Source organism: Hydra vulgaris, chromosome 13 (assembly GCF_038396675.1).
Source record: "Hydra vulgaris chromosome 13, alternate assembly HydraT2T_AEP".
Taxonomy (NCBI): domain Eukaryota; kingdom Metazoa; phylum Cnidaria; class Hydrozoa; order Anthoathecata; family Hydridae; genus Hydra; species Hydra vulgaris.
Window position 1 is genome coordinate 19,350,737 of NC_088932.1, and position 19,103 is coordinate 19,369,839.

The window sequence follows — 19,103 nt, forward strand, 5'->3', positions numbered from 1 at the left end:
TCTATAGTATTTTAGTTTATGAATCAAAATTCTATGATTTACTGTATTAAATGCTTTTGATAAATCTAAAAAAAAACCAAGTGAATTGTGAATTTTTGAAAGAGTTAGAGATTTCACGTACGAATTGGACGATGGCATGCTCAGTAGAACTATTCTTTTTAAAACCAAACTAATTTTTATAAAAAAAATTCTTCTTCTTAAAATAAATATATAATCTATTATAAATAATTTTTTCTAAGATTTTTGAAAATGCTGATAAAATAGAGAGAGGTCGGTAGTTACAAATCTTAATTCTGTCTCCTTCTTTGTATATTGGGATTATCTTAGCTATTTTTAACTGATCAGGAAAAATTCCTTGTTATTAACGCTTTGAAAACTTTAAATAGAATATCTTTCAATTGCTCAAAGCATTCTAGGACTATGTTTCCATTTATTTCATTAGCTTCAGTTGCCAGTTTGGAACCGATGTCAATGAAATATTTGTTAAACTCATGTGCTATTAATCTAGGTTCAAAAACATCTTTGATATCATCTCTAATCACCTGCGGTAGGGAACCTGAGCAAGTTTTTTGTTTTCCACCAATTTCTCTTTTTGGATTTATTGTTTTTTCACAAATAGGAAAATTGGCATCTTAGACAGAAAAAAATGTTTAAAAAAAATTTCCATAAAAATATTTGCGTCGTCATTAAAATTTGTATGCTTCCAATGAAGTAGTGATAAGATGTTTTTTTTGATTTGGAATAGACTTCCGCTATTGAAGTGATAAGATGTGTTTTTGACTTGGATGCTCAATATATACAAGAAGTATTTTAAGTCGTGAATATTTGGTTTTATTGTTTTTGTTTGAAGTTTTTTCGATTACGTTATAGATTTAACTTAATATACATTTTTTTTAAATTGTTTTTGATTGGTGGAAAAAATAACAAAAAACAATTTTTTGAGTGGGAAACTTAAAAATTAAGTTAAAAAGTTTAAATTATTAATACTAAAACTTGTGATTTACGTCAGAGTGCATCGTTAAAACTGTTTCCATCGTTAATATTTTCAATAATTGTAACAACAATGGATAAATTAAAAGGAAATGAATGTTTAAAAGCTACTTATCTAACCGTAGTAGTGCGTGCTCAACAAGAAATAATAGAAAAAATATTAACAAAAAATTGAGGCATTGAAGGGAAAAACAGCATCTAATCCCTCGTGGGCAGATGTTGTTGTTTGTGGAAAAAAAAGTGCAACACATCTAATCAATCTAAACGCGTAATTATAAAACAAAATGAACGAAAAAATAAGGAAACTAATATAATTTGGTGTAACAGAATCTGATGCAAAAAGTGATTTCGAAAAACAAGCTAATGATTTTAATGTTGTGAAAGAGATATTTAATACGATTGGAAAACCATGTTCGCTTTAAGGACAAAACACAAATAAATACTATACTTGCGGCAGCAAAGAAAGCTCACATGAAAATTTGAAGGATATTTTCATAAACCCAGATAAAACATTTTCCGAAATAGCCTTTGATTATGCTTTAAGACAGCAAAAAAAAAAAAGGAAAAAAAACTCTCTTCAAAATACGGATACCTTTGTTTATGAGATTCGGAGGCAACAGATTGTCAAGATTAACAAACAACAATAAGAAAACCTAAAAATGTTATACACAAATGCAACCTAATTAAATAATAAAATTAATGAACTTTCAGTATTAGTACAGTTAAATAAAATAGATGCTATAATGGCGACGGAAACGTGGTTTAATGCCGAATCAATGTCAAACCTGGATGATTTTAATATTTTTAGAAAGGACAGAATTAACGGACGAGGTGGCGGAGTTTGTATCTATACACGAAAAGATCTTATAGCTTTTGAAATTAACTCTATTGAACTGTGTTATCCAGATATTGAAAAAATATGGTGTGGACTCAAATATGAATTTGAAAAAATATTAGTTGGTTGGGTCTACAGACCTCCTAACTCAGCAAACAGCTCAAACCTTTGTAAATCTATTCTAGCGGCTAAACGTGTTTACGATAATAGTGCTTTTACAGGTTTTTTGTTGACGGGGGACTTTAATTATCCGAATATAAAATGGGTTGATGATATCTTCACTGGTACATGCTCAGATCTAAATATTATAGATCTAAATAGTTCAGAATTTCATTTCAAAAAAACTGTAAACGACTGCTTTTTGTCACAAAATGTATTTTTTCCAACATTTCAAATAACGGATAAAGATTCGACTAACATTCTTGATCTCATATTTACAGAAAAATCAAACTGTGTTTCTGAACTTACATCAAATCCTCCTTTAAGAAAGATTGTTCACCCTCATATGATATTGACTTGGAACAACTTGATAAGCGCTAATATTATCAATAAAAAATTTATTTCAAGTTATATATATAAAAAAGGTGATAATGTTAATATGTTAAAATATTTTAATTCAATTAATTGGAAAGCAGTATTTGAAGATAGAAATATCAATCAGTGTTATGAAAAATTTTTAGAATTATCTACGGTGGCCTGTAACAAGTTTATCCCACGTTCTAAAAAAAAACAGTCAACCACGACAAGCTTGGATTACATCTGGTAAAAAGAAACTAATTACTGAAAAAAAACAAATATGGTCTAAGCTTATTGCATTAGGCAGAAAGAATCTCGAATTATTATCAAAATATAAACTTATTAAAACTAAGACTCGAAATTCTATTGAATTATCTTTGAAACAATTTGAACATGGCTTAAAGAACAAGAACTAAAAGTTCTAAATCAGTTCCTATGAGATTTTATGCATACATGAATAGAAAACAAAAGTATAAAGAAGGAATTTGCACTTTAAAGTTTGAACTAAAGTTTGAACTTTAAAAATGGAACTGTGAGTGATAACCTTTTAGATATTACAAATTTGTTAAACACAAATTTTCAATCTGTATTTACTGAAGACGATAACAAAGCCTTACCGAGTTTTGATCCTATTACTCATGTTCACTGTGAAAATGATATAAACAAAATAATCAGTTTAAAAGAAATTCTTATACAATTAAAATCATTGGATAAATATAAATCCTGTGGGAACGATGGAGTCCATCCATTTGTACTGAGTACCTGTTCTTTAAGTCTGAGTATTCCTATTGAACATATTTTTAAGCTTTCTCTTAAATCGGGAGTGGTACCAAAAGCATGGAAAGACTCAAACATAATTACGATTTTTTAAAATCGCGATGAGCTTGATCCTTCAAACTATAGACCTGTTTCTCTTTTGTCAGTTATATGCAAAATTTTAGAAAAGATATTAAAAAAAACCATCATTCGGCATCTTTTAAATAATAGTTTGATAAATAAGAATCAGGATGGTTTTCTACCAGGTAAATCTTGCTTTACAAATTTACTTGAAAGCCAAAATATTGTAACTCTAGCGGTGGATCAAGATTATCTTATGGATATCCTTTTTACTGACTTTTCTAAAGCATTTGACAGAGTTCACTATAGAAAACTTATATTAAAAATTGAAATGTATGGTATAAAGGGAATCATTCTTAAGTGAATTGAGTCTTTTTTTATCAAATAGAAGGCAAAGAGTTGTTATTGAAGACATTGCTTCTACGTGACTTAGTGTTTTAAGTGGTGTACCGCAAGGCTCTGTACTGGGACCAATCTTTTTTTTTAATTTATATCAATGATCTTCCAATTAAACAAAAAATAAATGCAAGCTCTATGCTGATGAATGCAAAGTTACATTACTACTGTTACCACATAATCAGTGGTAACAGTAGTAATGATTTATAGGATGACATTTTTAATTGGTGCAATGACTGGAGTATGCAACTAAATATTGAAAAATGTAAAATAATGCATTTCAATAAAATTAATAAATTAAATAAAAATATCAATAAATATTACATTTCTGATCATCAATTGAGTACGGTGGATTGTGTAAATAATCTTGATATCATGTTTAAAAGCGATCTGAAATATGGTCATCATATATCTGGGTGTGTTTCTAAAGCAAATAGAATTTTAGGTCTTATCCGACACACATTTTCATTTTTAAATGCTGATTTACTTAAATTGTTATATATTTCGCTAGTACGCCCTCATCTCGAATATGCATCTTCTATTTGGAATCCATTTTTTAAAAAAGACATTAATCTTATTGAAGGAGTACAACATAGAGCAACTAATCCCAGGATATTCAGAGCTTCTAGATGAGGAAAGATTAAATATACTTAATTTAACAACCTTATCTATGAGAAGAAAAAGAAGCACTTTATTTAACTTTTTTAAATGTCTTAATGATTCTTATCAGCTAAATACAGTATATTCCCTAAAAAAACTTTTGTCAACCAACTGGATGTGTTCGTGACTATATCCGCAATCATAGGTATACTTCTGAAATCTGTAGACACTCAAGTAAAAGGAATTTTTTTTACAATCGTGTTATTCCAATTTGGAACAGTTTGACATTTGAAGCCGAACTTAATTAGTCAGTGTTAAGCTTTAAAAAAGTCTTGATGAAATTTATTATGTGAATTAAAATTGCAAATTGTAGTTTTTAAATTTGCTGCTAAAGTGGATTGCCACTCAGTAAGCATTTGCTCACCGCAGCAATTAAATAAATAATTGTTTTTTAAACTGTTCAATATTGTTCATGCAATATATGCGTTTACTTAATTTATTATTAGTTTTGGTCTTAATTTTAGCTTTTGAGTTGAATGATAGAAATATTGGGAAATTATCACATATATCTGCTTTCAATTTACCTTTTTATATATTGTTATTGAAGACATCAGTTTTAATAATGCTATCAATGAGAGTTTTAATAATGCTATCAATGAGAGTTTTAATAATGCTATCAATGAGAGTTTTAATAATGCTATCAATGAGAGTTTTAATAATGCTATCAATGAGAGTTTTAATAATGCTATCAATGAAAGTTTTAATAATGCTATCAATGAGAGTTGGACGATTAATTAGGGGAATTGCTCCTATTTTAAATATTAAATCGTAAAATTTTTTAACTTTACAGTTATTCTCATAGTTAATTAAATTCATGTTTAGATCGCCAATATTATTTTTTTTCTTTCTTTAATGCCTATTTTGATAACATTTTGTTCAAAAAACGTGCTCATATTCTTGCTCAGACCGTCAGCTTGATGTGACTTGGTATTTATAACAATTTTTGACTCAGGAGATGCTTTTTCATATTGCTCCCAAAAAAAAACAAAAGAAATAGTTCATTTGCATTAATTAATTTATTCGATTGCATTATGAGATCCTAATCAACGTTATATTTTAAAAAGTCTTGTAACTTTTGTAAGGAGTTTTTATTGATCTGCCGCCTGTATGTATAGATTTAAAAGAAATAATATTCATTTCTCTCCGTTAAAATCAACATTAAATTATAAACATTAAATTATTTTAAAAGATTAACACTTCAGAAATTGTGTTCCAGATTCTCTCATTCTGTTAATTACCAAACGTATTAATTATTTTATTATCCGAATAGTATTCAAAAACGACCCGGATATCCAGCCGTATTCTCTATTCGCGACACCCCTAATATTGAGAAAAATTGGTTTACTTACTTATGCAACTCTTTATAATTATGAGGTATTACCCACAACAAAATATTTTATTTTGTTGTGGGTAATACCTCAAAATATATAAAGCCGTATTTTGGGGTTTCCGGTACCATGTTTTTTAAACTGCAAGATTTTTATATTTTGTTAATATGTGAATTTTAATCACTTGTAAATTATTTTTAAATGTAATTTATGAAGGATTTGAGATAGCGTTAGTAAAGAGTCCAAGCTAGTGTTAGTGGTCTACCTCTTAATATATCTGTAATATTAGTAAAGTTTAATATATTTAAAAAAAAATGTTAACAAAAAAAAAAAAAAAAAAAATTTAATACAACTTTTTATAATCAGAGTTGGTAAAAAAATCACAAAATAAACAAAAACAGTAAAAATAGATTTGGGTTTTGAAAAATTTCTTGTTTCAACATGAATAACTAAGAAACGGGGTTGAAAACGCACTTCAATCGCAAAGGCAAGCCATTACATCGCAATTACTAATTAAGTTTATTTAACCTGCTTAGTGTATGCGTATACCCGCTATGATTATGATAAAAAGATGTCAGCGATTTAAATTTTGTTTATTGTTCTTTAACTATGCATATATACAACGTTTATTCACATCACTTAATCATAACCTGCATAAAATCTAGCTAAGAAATCTTTGGGACGATCGGGGACTTCGTTCTCATTAAAGTAAACCATTACATGACTTCTTTGTTTCCACATAGCATGCATCTCTTCAAGCTCCATTTTTCCCTAATAATAATAAAAAAATAAAACCAAACTCCAAAAATATTCGGCAAAAAAAATCTTCACATTTAATAAACAAATCTAATTCACATATCATTATATTCACATATAAGTTTCACGTTGTAGTAAACCTTTTAGAGGTAAATTAGTTATGTTTTAAGTATATCTATATAGTGCATGTAATAGACTTACGAATATAATTAAACGATAAATAAAACATAATAAAAAATAGAAAAGAACAAATAAAACAAGATCCCACAAGATCTAAACTCAATAAAACAAGTCTAAAGGAAGGTAGGTAGGCTATGTCTGGAGTAAACAGGTTCCTATGAAGATATAATCCGTTTTATAGCAAGAGCACTAAAATTAATATTTTTGATTTTAAAATAAAACGTATTTTTATAAGTTCAACAATATTTATCACTATTTATTAACAACCTGTTACTAATCTGTGTATAATTTAACTAATCTAGAAAATCAGCACGAAGAAAAAAATCTTTAAGGATTATATTGGATTTTATGATGTACAAAAAATAAGTGACTTAATATTGATCTATTTTTCAAGTAATTTTGTGAAGTAATGCCTTATTTAGTGCAATATTGCTATAAAATTATTTGAAAGACTAAAATATCCTGTAAATAAAAAAAAAAAATTTCATTGTTGCAAAATTCAAAGTTGCAGAAGTTTGCAGTGCAGCATCACATGTTATAAACACAGAAAAGGTATTAAAGGCGTTAATATAAAAAATGATTATAAATGGTAAAAAAAATTTATGTTAATTGTTATAATTATTGGATTTTTATAAGGCCATTGCATTATTTATTATTTAATGCTTCCACCAATTAAGTATGTTTAGCTTCAAAAAAAACTTTGCAGGGAGTTAAATTGCAGCTTTAAATCTGTTATAACATTTTAAAACAAAAAAACATTAAATTTTTTTTTTTGAAATAAAAAATGTCTATAAATAAAATGGAAATTATCTTCAAAGGACTACTAGTTTTTTTTATTTCATGAAAAATTGGTAAAAAAAGTGTTGAGCTATTTAAAGAAAAAATTATTATTTTTCTTAAAATTCTTAAAAAATATCACATTAAATTTCTATTTCTCATTTACTTATAATAATAAGATAAGAGAACATGATGGAAACTTGTATGCACTCACAAAAACAGGGCTTGTTGATAATACTCATGTCATCTGTCTACAGGTTTAAAAATATTATATCGGCTGCAAGTTTACAACATGTACCATTAAAGGGGGTGACTAAGAACAGGGGGTGAAAATCAACATCAAGATCAAGTTTACTGAAAGGTGAAGAAACACACACAACAGAGCTATATATTACGTTATTTTGACTCAGTTGGTTTAAATATAATATATAGAAGCTTATTTTTGGCTGCACAAACAACTTGTCTTTTTCAGCTTTTCTCTATCGTATATAAACAGCAAGAGTTCAGGCAGTTAACTGACTTATTAAGGTATTTTTTCTAAAATAAAGCCCATTTTAATTAAGTACAGAGAAATGTTAAATAAAACATTTAGTTTATTTGACATTTCTCTGTACTTAATTAAAACTTAAAGTGTTACTTAATGTACTTATTTAAATCTTAAAATGTTACAACATATTTTAACATTTTAAGAGAAATTATAAAAACCAGATTGCATACAGTAAGAATTAAAAAAAAGTTTGCTTTTGTTTGACGCTTTTTTGCTTCTCATCATGCTACCAACCAAATTACATTGCAAAAAACAAAAAATATTATTTCGAATGATTGTCGCTATATTCCTTTTTTCTCTCCTATTAATAAAGAAATTGTGATTGAAGTCAGAAAAAAAAACACAATACTGATTTGTTACACACATAAAATTCAATGTTTAAAAAAAAAAAAAAATCAAATTTAGGAGAGATAGTCAAACCCTGTATGTATTCATTGTCTTTAACACACCCCTCCCCTTGTACGTGCTTATACGCTTTTGGGAAACTTTTCCTCCCCCATATTTGCATACATACTTTAAGGATGGCCCCTATCAAAAACTCAAGTTATTTTTGCTAATTTTAGAAAATTTGCCTTGAAATTTTTTTTTTTTTTTTTACAAAAGAAAGGAAAACAGCTGATGGTTTAAAATAAGTTACACTTAAGCAGACCTAGAAACAGCTCTAAACAAAGTGAAAAACCATCAAATTACCATAAGGCTGCAAAAACTTAAAAGGTTCCATAAGGAATACTACTTAAAAAAGTAAAACTTGGGGATCCAGTTTAAAAAAAACATGGTGGACAAACCAGACTTGATAGTTTATTTGTTCAAACAATTACTTATATGACCGATAAGAGAAACAAAACTGAGGTGATAAAATGTCTTCCAGAAAAAAATAACAACCTGGCGGTAAAGAACCACTACGGTGTCTTGTAAAGAAACACTACGGTGTAAAGACACCGTAGTGGTTCTTTACTACCAGGTTGTTAAAAAATCTATTTTAGATGTTCTTAAAAACAATCTTAGACACAAATCCCCCTGCAAAACAAATCTATCCATAATCTAAAATAAAAACACCATGTTGTGTTCAATGTCACCCCAAACAGACTAATCGTTCTCACCCCATTTAAAAATAAGATTATAATCATATAAAATGAAAAAATTTGGCTATCAGTATTCTTCTATGATGCAAAAATGTTTAAAAAGTGTTCATAGTCATCCTAATTGACAATAATTTACCAAGTTGCAGCATCATATTAGAAACTTGTAGATTACATGCTGTTGTTGAACATGTTAGTACGAAAAAAAAGTTTACAACATTTATATTGTCTCACCAAGTTTGAATAACCCAGTTGCCATAATAATTTTTATTGTGATTTTTCTTAGTCATAAATTTTCTGAACAAGTTTTTAATTTAATTCAATTAATTAACATCATTTATATTTGAAGGAGTCTCCTTATACATCATAGACTTAATGTGGTAGTAGACTAGTGGTAAAACATTTGGCTCACAATCGAGAGGTTGAGATTCAAATCTACCCTGTGATATCTAAAATTACTGTGCTCAATCTGTTTCTCAGCACAGCACTCTTGTGTAAAAATGTTAGTGTTTCTAAGTTAAGGGTTGAGAGAAAATGTCTTTAAAAAACAGTAGCTCCCTTGACTGTAGTGGACACTGGAGTAACAGGGAGGTGAATATATATATATATATATATATATATATATATATATATATATATATATATATATATATATATATATATATATATATATATATATATATATATATATATATATATATATATATATATATATATATATATATATATATATATATATATATATATATATACACACACACACATATACAAATCACAGTATATATACATATACATATATACATCACAGTATATATACATATATATATATACATCACAGTATATATATATATACTGCGAACAGAGTTTCCTATTGCATTACTTACCTCTAGACAAACACGCGCAAATAAAAAACAAAACAAATTTTTGTGGCTTCAGTTGGAGCCTTAAACCATGGACTACATCAGCAATTTTAATCTCAATAAATTAACTAAATAAAAAATCCGGTTGAAATCTTGAAAATTTTTAACTTGTTCTTCATATCGAAAATTTTTACCTCATTCTATCAATTGTTTGATTTTATTTAAAACACTGTACTCTTTTTAGCAATACTAAAATGATTTGAGATATGATTGATAGTGGCTTTTTAATTTATGGCATCTTTATGTATCTCCGAAAAACTTTTGATACAGTTGACCACAAAATTAGAATTAAAAAGTTATATACTAAGGCATACAGGGTATTGCTAATGATTATTTTTCACTGTACATTTAAAATTGTTCTCAGTTTATCTCGATTAACAGGTTTGAATCTACAAACAAAGTTATTAATAATGGAGTCTCACAGTGTTGTCACAGTTCTTGGGGTTTTACTGTTTTTAATATATATTCTTAAATCTATAATTAATTCAACTGTTTATCATTTTGCTGACAACACTAATCTTCTAAGCATTAACAAATCACTTAAGTAGTTTTATAAAAATTTCAGATCTCTATTATTTGTGTCATTAGATAAACAGTAACAGCGTTTCTCTAAATATCAATAGAACTGAATTTATTATTTTTCACCATCAAAAAAAAAAGAAAAAAAAAGATTCACCCTTCCTTTAATATTACTGTTGAATAAGCCAAATAATTAATTTACATCAAGTTTTGTATTCTTTATTTTTTATAGCCTGACAAACTTTTGTGGAGTTGTGCTGTGCCTTTTCAATTTTTTATGTCACTAACAAGGTAAGGGTTTCAAGCTTGTATGGCAAACTCCATATTTAGTCCTATATATTCAGTATAAAGATTTTTTCAAATGTCAGTGTCTCTTGATAAAAATGTTTAAGAGTTCTGAGCATGATGTTTACTTTGTTTGCTACTATGTTGCTATAAATAATTTGCTATGAATATGTTGCTATGAATATGTTGCTATGAATATGTTGCTACTATGTGTTAAGAATATTTAAGATTCTCAGAGATTAGAATTCTAAGTTCTATTTTGGAATATGTGACTTTTAAAACTACTCTGTGGGTTGTACCATTATCTTTAATTTCTTCCATAAAGTATGAAAATTATATTTTTCCAGAGTTAAGATGCATGAATTTACATTTTTTTACATTTAACTCCATTAGCCAGATTTGCCTCTATTTAACAATTTTATCTAGATGAGATTGTAAATTTGCCCTGCCTTTTTGCAAACTTTTATGGTTTTGTGTAATTTGTCAACAATTTGCAAACAGCTGATTTGACATGAATTGGCAGGTCATTAACAAATGAAACAAAAAGTTTCGACCTTATAGAATAGAACCTTGCGGAACACTGCTGATTATATCAATACAGTCAGACATTGAACCTCCAAGTATAACAATAGGCTTGCTGTTTGTCAAAAAGACTTTTATCTAATTTAGAAGATTGTTATTTATATACTACATTTTATGCTTTTGCAGCTAAGAGGCAAAACTTTATTATATGGCTAGGAAAAGTCAAGAAAAATTTTAAGCCAAGAAAAGTTTCTAAAAGATTTGTAATGCAAGTCTTTTTTGAAATAAAATCATGTTGAACTTAGCAATTTAGCAAAAGCATTTTTTTATTTACCAAATAAATGGATTAAGACTATTATCTCCATTAATTTGCATGATATAAAAGTGAGAAATATTGGTCTGTAATTGGCTGGATCTGTTCTGCTGCCTTTTTTATAAATAGGTGTAACATTAGCTGTTAGCCAAGATGATGGAACCTTGCCAGATTTTATTTGTTGTCATGAAAGTTGGAAAACTGCCATTGATGTATGCTTTTAAAACAAACAGACTTATGTTATTATTGCCCATTGACATATTTTCATCAAGCATTTTTAGGTACTTGGGAACAATATTTGATCAATTATATCTTAAAATAAAACCTTTGCTGAACATTGTTGGTGAACCAATGATTCTTTGCAAAACTGATTAAAAGTGGTTATTGAAAATATTTGCTTTTGTTACTCTGTTGTTGACTATTAATATATGCAAAGAACTTTTTCAGATTGTCCTGATCATTAGCTTGCTTTGATTCGTAATCACTTAATGCCTACCTGCTGTTTTTCTTTACCTCATTTTTGACATTTGTAAACTCCTTGATTTTTAATTAGATAAGAAAATAAATTAAAAAATCTTTACTTTATATACCTAATGAACATTAATTATATTCTTAAAATTATTTTTGCTTCAATATATTAATGTATTAATATTGTATTTTTCATTTTATGCTATTATTTTTAACCTTTATTACTATTTTTATTATAATTTTAAAATCTTTTTTTTTATTGTAAGATTTTTTTTATTTTGATTTATAATGATAGTGATTCTGTAGAAATAATAGTTTTATTATTGTTGTTATGATTATTACTATTATTTTATTTGTTAATTTACCTCCTTAAGGCCGAAATGCCACTACAGACGAGGAGACTACTTAATTGTGATTATAACCCTCTCAACTCATAACTCCGAAACACGAACCTTGATAAGGCGGCTATGCAGAGAAACAAGTTGAGTGCAGTACTACCAGGGACATGGTGGGGATCGAACTCGGAACCTCTAGCTGAAGCGAGTGATCTACCACTACACCACTACCTATTTTTGCAATTGTTATGCTTGTTTATACTATAATTTATACTATTGTTTTAGTTAATTATATTATAGTTTATTGTTATAGTTAATTATACTATACAATACAAAACTTTTTTTGAGTTAAAAAATTGGAAGAACTTAGGAGATTTTAGGAGATTTTGAAGGATTTTTTAGGAGATTTGATTTTATGGGGAAAGTTGGGAAAACTATTTTAAAAATTAATATTATCTAGGAGAATTAATAATTTTTTTTTTCCAAAATTTAAATATTTAAAAATTTTAATAAAAAATTTTAAAGTTGAAATTGAATGTTCGAAAGAAAACTTCAAGTTCAAAAAACAAGTTTAAATTAGGAGATTTAGAAGTATTTTTGAAATTCAAGTATATTTTAGAAGAATTTAGGTCTTTTTTAGGAGGTTTTTCAAATATTAGGATATTTTAGTTATAGTTATCATATAGTTTTTATTTGTAAATTTCCAGATTGTATACTGAAAAAAATGGTAAAACCTAAAAATTAAGATAAACAGCAATAGTTTGAAAGTCAGTAACTGAAGCAACAAAGTGGCAAATATTAGGTACAAAAAATGGCTTAATGATCAGTAATAGAGAAATAGTAGGAAAATTAATAATTTCAGAGAATTGCGCCAGATATACTCTAAAAACATTTAACATCATGCAGGATCAGGAAGGTTAAAAAAAAAACTACTTAGTTAAGAAGGTCTTACATTTTGTCAAGAAAGAGCCGATCCAAGTTCTCATGAACTTACCAACTCATTAAATGAAAACTGTGAAAAACATATTTCTGTAAATTCATTTAGAAACATTTTACTAAGGAAAAAAATTAGTGTTTATGCAGCTGTTAGAAAATCTATGCTGACTGCCAAAGATCCTGCACACAAGATTAAGGTGGTGTAAGAAGAGAATTGGGTAAGAACTCTCTTTTTTTTATTTTGAAACCTAAAGATTTACTGGAAAAAAAGCTTGAGAAAAATGCTAGAGTAACAAAAAACCAATCCATCATGAGATATGATTTTTATTTTCTCATTACTAAAACCATGAAAGCTAGCAAGTCTGCAACTAATTTTATACTATGGAAGTTAGAAGGTCTTTAATCAATCTAATACCATGAAAGTTAGAAAGCAATCAAAAATTTAAAGAACTCTTACTTTAACCACAAGCATATCAATAACTCTAATATCTTTTACATGTCGATTTCTTTCAAACATTTCACGAACTTTACTGCGCCCAGTTTTAACTGTTATATCCAATCCATGTGATTCGCATGTGTGCGGGATCTGAAAATTCATTTAAAGTTAAATTGGTGTTATTAATACATAAATTTACACTTTATGATAAAATAAATACTTAAAGATTTAATAAATACAGGGTTCAACAAATTAATAAACATGCAAACTTAAGTCAAACAATTTAAAAAGCGTGTTGAGTTTATTAACATTTTTTAATTTCAATGTTTGCTTAGAATTTTGAAAATTAGAAAATTAGGTATGTATATATTATATACCAAGCCTACTCAGGAAAGGCCTGCAATTGCATGTCTTATATGACCACACACACAGTATTTTGTTTTGAAAACTTGGCCACAATGCTTTGGATGTTTTGATAATTTACTTGTTTTAAAAATGCGCTGAAAAAACTAAACAGAAAAGAAAATTAAAAAGAAACAAACTATAAACTGAAAAGAGAAACAAAATCTTAAAAAATAATAAAACAATTAAAAGATAAACCATTAAAAATAAAAACATAAAACTAATATACTTTTTTAATTTAGAAGCCCCTTAATTAATAGTATAAATTTGATAAAGTTGATAATTGCTTCAATATCATTACCATTGTGCAGCACTTAGGATGATTAAATAATGTATTGAGACAGCGACTGATAGTGTGGCGATGGATGAAGGTTCATCGATTCTTTTAACAGATAACTTTTACTATGTTTAGTTTGCAAAGTAGACACAAAATGTCAAAGCTTTTAATTTTTAAATAATTAAGTTCAAAGTATTTAAACTTTGATTAAATAACATCAAAACTTCAATCTTTTCTAATAATCAAAATAAAATTTTATGCTTTTATTTTTTCTAATTTATCTTTTATTTTACCAGCCATTATTATTTTGATTTTTCTAGTTTAGGTTTTGTTTTTTTTTATTTTAGTTTTTATTTCTCTTTTCAGTTTATGGTTTACTTCATCTTAAATTTAGTTTAAGTTTAAATTTGTTTGTTTGGTGCATTTTTTTAAAATAAAAATATTACATGCGTGGTCATATGACACATGCCTGCTTTCCTTTTTGGAGAAGAGTTGATATACACTTTTGCTTGGTTGTCTTTAATTTTAACCATAATATGCAACTTGTTATTAGGAAAAAATGTTTTTTTTTAAAAAAATTAATTTTAAAGACCAGAAAAAGTTTGAAAACTTAAAAATTTTTTTTTTGTTAATACACTGCTCAAACTAAACCCTCAGTCAATGTAGCAACACTCCTCATATGTTTTACCTATTTATCAGTCTATGTAGCAACACTCCTTACATGTTCTACCTATTTATCAGTTAATGTAACAACATTCCTTGCATGTTCTTCCTATATGCCAGTCAATGTATTAGCACTCCTCGCATGTTCTACCTTGTTGTAGTTAATTTATGTGACAGTTTAAATAAAATTATTCAGAAAATTTTTTTTTTTTAAAATAAAAGCATTCTGTATGATTTAAAAAAAAATTTCTAGTCTATTATTTGCAGTTTTTCAAAAAATGAAAAATTTTAATTAGTTTCCTTAATTAATTTTAATGGTTTTGACATAAACTGTTCTTAATTCTGTCTTGTTATATGACAAAAAGTAATTAAAAGCCATTTTTTACCAAGTTTTGATTGTTTTTGATGATACATTTTGGCTTTTCACAGCATACTTAAACAAGATACACTATTTTAATTGAAAACAATTCTCGAATCTGCCTAACAATATTGAGATGACTACAAGGAATTGATGAAACTAACAATGTTTCTTTGTGATGTTCCCACTCGTAGGCTGATGTTTTTATATTACTATTTTAGTAATGCAAAAGGTATTCCTGTTCTCAAAAAATGTAACAAAGTAGCTAAAGGAGATCTGAAACACTAACTATTAAAATTTTTTCGAACTATTGTTGAGATTTTCTAAAATATTTTTATTTACTTTAGTGAACACAAATACTTTACTATAGACCACAAGTTTATTACTTTATTCTTTAATTATTAAATTTGTAAACAATATTACTAATAATTTAGTTTTAAAAATAGTGCATGGTTTTTGATTAGTATACAGCAAAAGTTAAAATGCAATGTTGCATTTTAATTTATTTATAATTTGGGATTGCAAACTAAAAGAGATCTAAGACCAAAATAACCCAAAAAGTAAAAAACTTAATGTTGATGAGCAACCTTTTTAAATTATACGATCACGCCCAAACTTCACAACTGTTATTTCTACACGTCACAAAATAAAATGGTACCATCAAAGAAATTTTAAAAATATTTTTTTTTGCACCACTCTAATATATATATATATATATATATATATATATATATATATATATATATATATATATATATATATATATATATATATATATATATATATATATATATATATATATATATATATATATATCAGGCACCAGCAATTTTCAACTTTTTTTAGAAAAGCCAATTGCTTTAAGCAGAGTATCTTTATTAAAGCATAAAACTAAAATGTGCACAAAATATACTGTTTGTGATTGATATCAGTTCATAACAATTCTTTGTCTTTAAAAGTGACAAAATTAAGGACACTTTGTAAAAACCATTAAATTTAAATGAGGGAAATAAGTTTATTGTTTTTTAAACCATAAAAACTAAACTTCATAAACTGGAATGTTTTTTTTTTAAATAAAAATAGAAACATTCCAATTGTTTTTATTTTTATTTTTTTTACTGTTTTCATACATCGACTGATAAACCGGTAGAACATGAAAGGAGTGCTGCTTCATCAACTAACAAATAAGCAAAACATGCAAAATGTGCTGCTACATCGAATGAAAACTAAATAGAACATTAAAACTAAATAGAACAAGAGGGTTGCTACATGGACTGACCAATAGGTAGAACATGCAAGGAGTACATACTGACAAATAGGTAAAACATGTGAGGAGTGTTGTTTCATACTGAAAAATAGGTAGAACATAAACTAAAAAAAACTTTTTCAGGTCTTATAAATTAATTTTTTTTAAAAAAAAACATAAAGTTTACATGTTATGGTAAAAATTAGGGACTTGGACGAAACTACTAGTTAATTTTCTGTTTTGTTTTAAACAATTTATACTTTTATAAAAAATTTTTTTAAAGACTATACCTCACGCCACCATGCTCTATAAAGATTCAAAACTCTTCTTTTGGCTTCATTATTTGTAACAGAGAGTAATGGTTTGACTACTTTAGAAACGGGAACAGATTTAGCTACACTGGCTATGTGTGCCATTTTTGTCGATAAGATGCCAGTCACTGGAGTCTTTTTTAGTGGACAACAATGTTAAACTGACAAATAAAAAAAATCTGTTAAATTGTCTTAACGGCTTTTCTTAGGTTTTCAATAAAACTTTTTATAATAAAATAATTAATTTCAACAATAATTTACAGTTTTTGAAAATTTTCTTAATTGTATTTTTTATAACCGTTTCAAAATACCGGTTGTACTATAAAACTCGGCAAACCGTACAAAATTTTGGTTGGTGATGTAATTTATTTGGTCTGCCTGATTTAGTTTTTTAAACCACCATTTAATCAATCTAGACTCATTCGTTTATAATTGTTCTTAACCAATAACTACTGGTTGCAACATGCAGCAACTAATTGAAAACGATTTGATAGTCATGAGAAATTTTAATTCTAATTAATCATTTTCATCAAATGAGAATCCCATTTGCAAAATGCGCTAAGTCCAAGTAAATTGGTTTGAGAAAACGACGAAAAATCTAACTACTCGGTGTTGTTAAAGCGATTTACAAATTATTCGAATTCTTTAATTTGGAATTAGCATGATTTTATCTGCGTATTATGCCCGAACAAGAGCTTTAAATGGTATATATATTTTTTTGCTTCAGGTTTTTTTAATATTTAAAGAAACTTTTCGTTTTTTATATATAATTTTCAAAACCTTTTTACTACCCCTAATAATGAACCTAAAGAACGCCATTTTGGAGTCTTTAGATTACTTTTGCTCATTGGCTTTAACATGAATTTAGTTAAAATCTTTTGAAAAAGTGCCTTAATTTTCTATAGATCCTAGTTCTAATCGGTTCTGACGTATATTAACTATATATAGTAGTCAAAATACAATATTTATATCAGTTTTTACAATATTAGATTTCCAATCAAGAAAGAGCTTATAATTAAGAAAAACTCCCAATAAGCAATCAGAGCAGATCTTATTATTAAACTATGATGTTCATTTTACCTAAACAATGTATTTATTTCAAATCTTATTAAAATTTGGACAAGTGATTGTGATTTTAAGAAGATTTTTTTGTTTAAAAAAAAAGAACCTTTGGTCTGAGTTTTTTCGTATTTTTTCGAATAAAAGAATTTGAATGTTTTTTAAATCGCCTTAACTATACCGAGTACCCTCCAAAATAGCTAGAGCTTTAAAACATTCAGCAGCTGTATAGTCCTAATAACGCTGCGATGTTGTATATTAAAACATTTTCCAGGGCCAACGATACAAGGAGGAGCAAGTGCCCTTCCCACCCTAATTTATATATATATATATATATATATATATATATATATATATATATATATATATATATATATATATATATATATATATATATATATATATATATCATATAATAATTAGTATTTTAGTTACTTAGTTAATTATACGGATTTGATTCATAAAACGTAATTAAATATATTTATTACGCCGCGTTTTGTAAGGTTTTTTCCGTTAAGAAATACCGTAAAACTGGGACGACTAGGTTTTTGAGCGTTTTTGGAAATAAACTCTTTCTTGTAAACTTTTTTTTGAATTTTATTTTTTTAACATAACATTATACCTTTCCATTATAGGATTCCATTAAATATAATTTTTTTTTTGGTTCTAATATATATATTTTTTAACTCAAAAATGTTATCAATCTCAATCCTTCGTTGGAGGTGACTTTGATAGTTTATTATTTCTTGAAAGCTTATTAATTAAGTCATCTTCACAAGTGCCATTAATACTCTTTTCTGGAGTTTTACTAAATTACAACACAATTTACAAATATATTTTTAAGATTTTACTAGTAAAATTATCAATTTAGACAACAAGATTGGTTATCGAATATATCCACGAAATGGACAAAAAAACAAAAAACAATTTGGTGTTAATATGCCAAACATAGCAGTATAATATATTAATAGCATCATTAGGGTAATTGTAATTAGCAGTTATAAAATAATACTAACAAAAAAAAGTACTAATAATAAGTAATAATTGTATATAAATATTAAGTACAAATGCATTTTACTTGTTTAACTTCATTTAAAATAAAAAAAAGATACCAAAACAAAAAAACCTAAAAATCATATTTTCTGAAAATTT

At 26.8% G+C, this 19,103-nt stretch overlaps 2 protein-coding genes across 2 annotated transcripts; one reads left to right on the forward strand and one right to left on the reverse strand.

The window, feature by feature from the left end:
* The first annotated feature begins 1,733 nt into the window (after positions 1-1,733).
* LOC136089716 (uncharacterized) lies at positions 1,734-3,212 on the forward strand. Its single transcript, XM_065815782.1, has 2 exons — positions 1,734-2,523; positions 2,893-3,212. The coding sequence occupies exons 1-2, from the start codon at positions 1,734-1,736 to the stop codon at positions 3,210-3,212; spliced, it is 1,110 nt and encodes a 369-aa protein (XP_065671854.1).
* Positions 3,213-6,143: 2,931 nt separating this feature from the next.
* Positions 6,144-17,107, reverse strand: LOC100214281 (NADH dehydrogenase [ubiquinone] 1 alpha subcomplex subunit 6). Its single transcript, XM_065814961.1, has 3 exons — positions 16,872-17,107; positions 13,657-13,785; positions 6,144-6,333 (listed from the first exon to the last, which is right to left on the reverse strand). Exons 1-3 carry the CDS (start codon positions 16,995-16,997, stop codon positions 6,202-6,204), a joined length of 387 nt encoding a protein of 128 aa, XP_065671033.1. The 5' UTR covers positions 16,998-17,107; the 3' UTR covers positions 6,144-6,201.
* Positions 17,108-19,103: the final 1,996 nt, after the last annotated feature.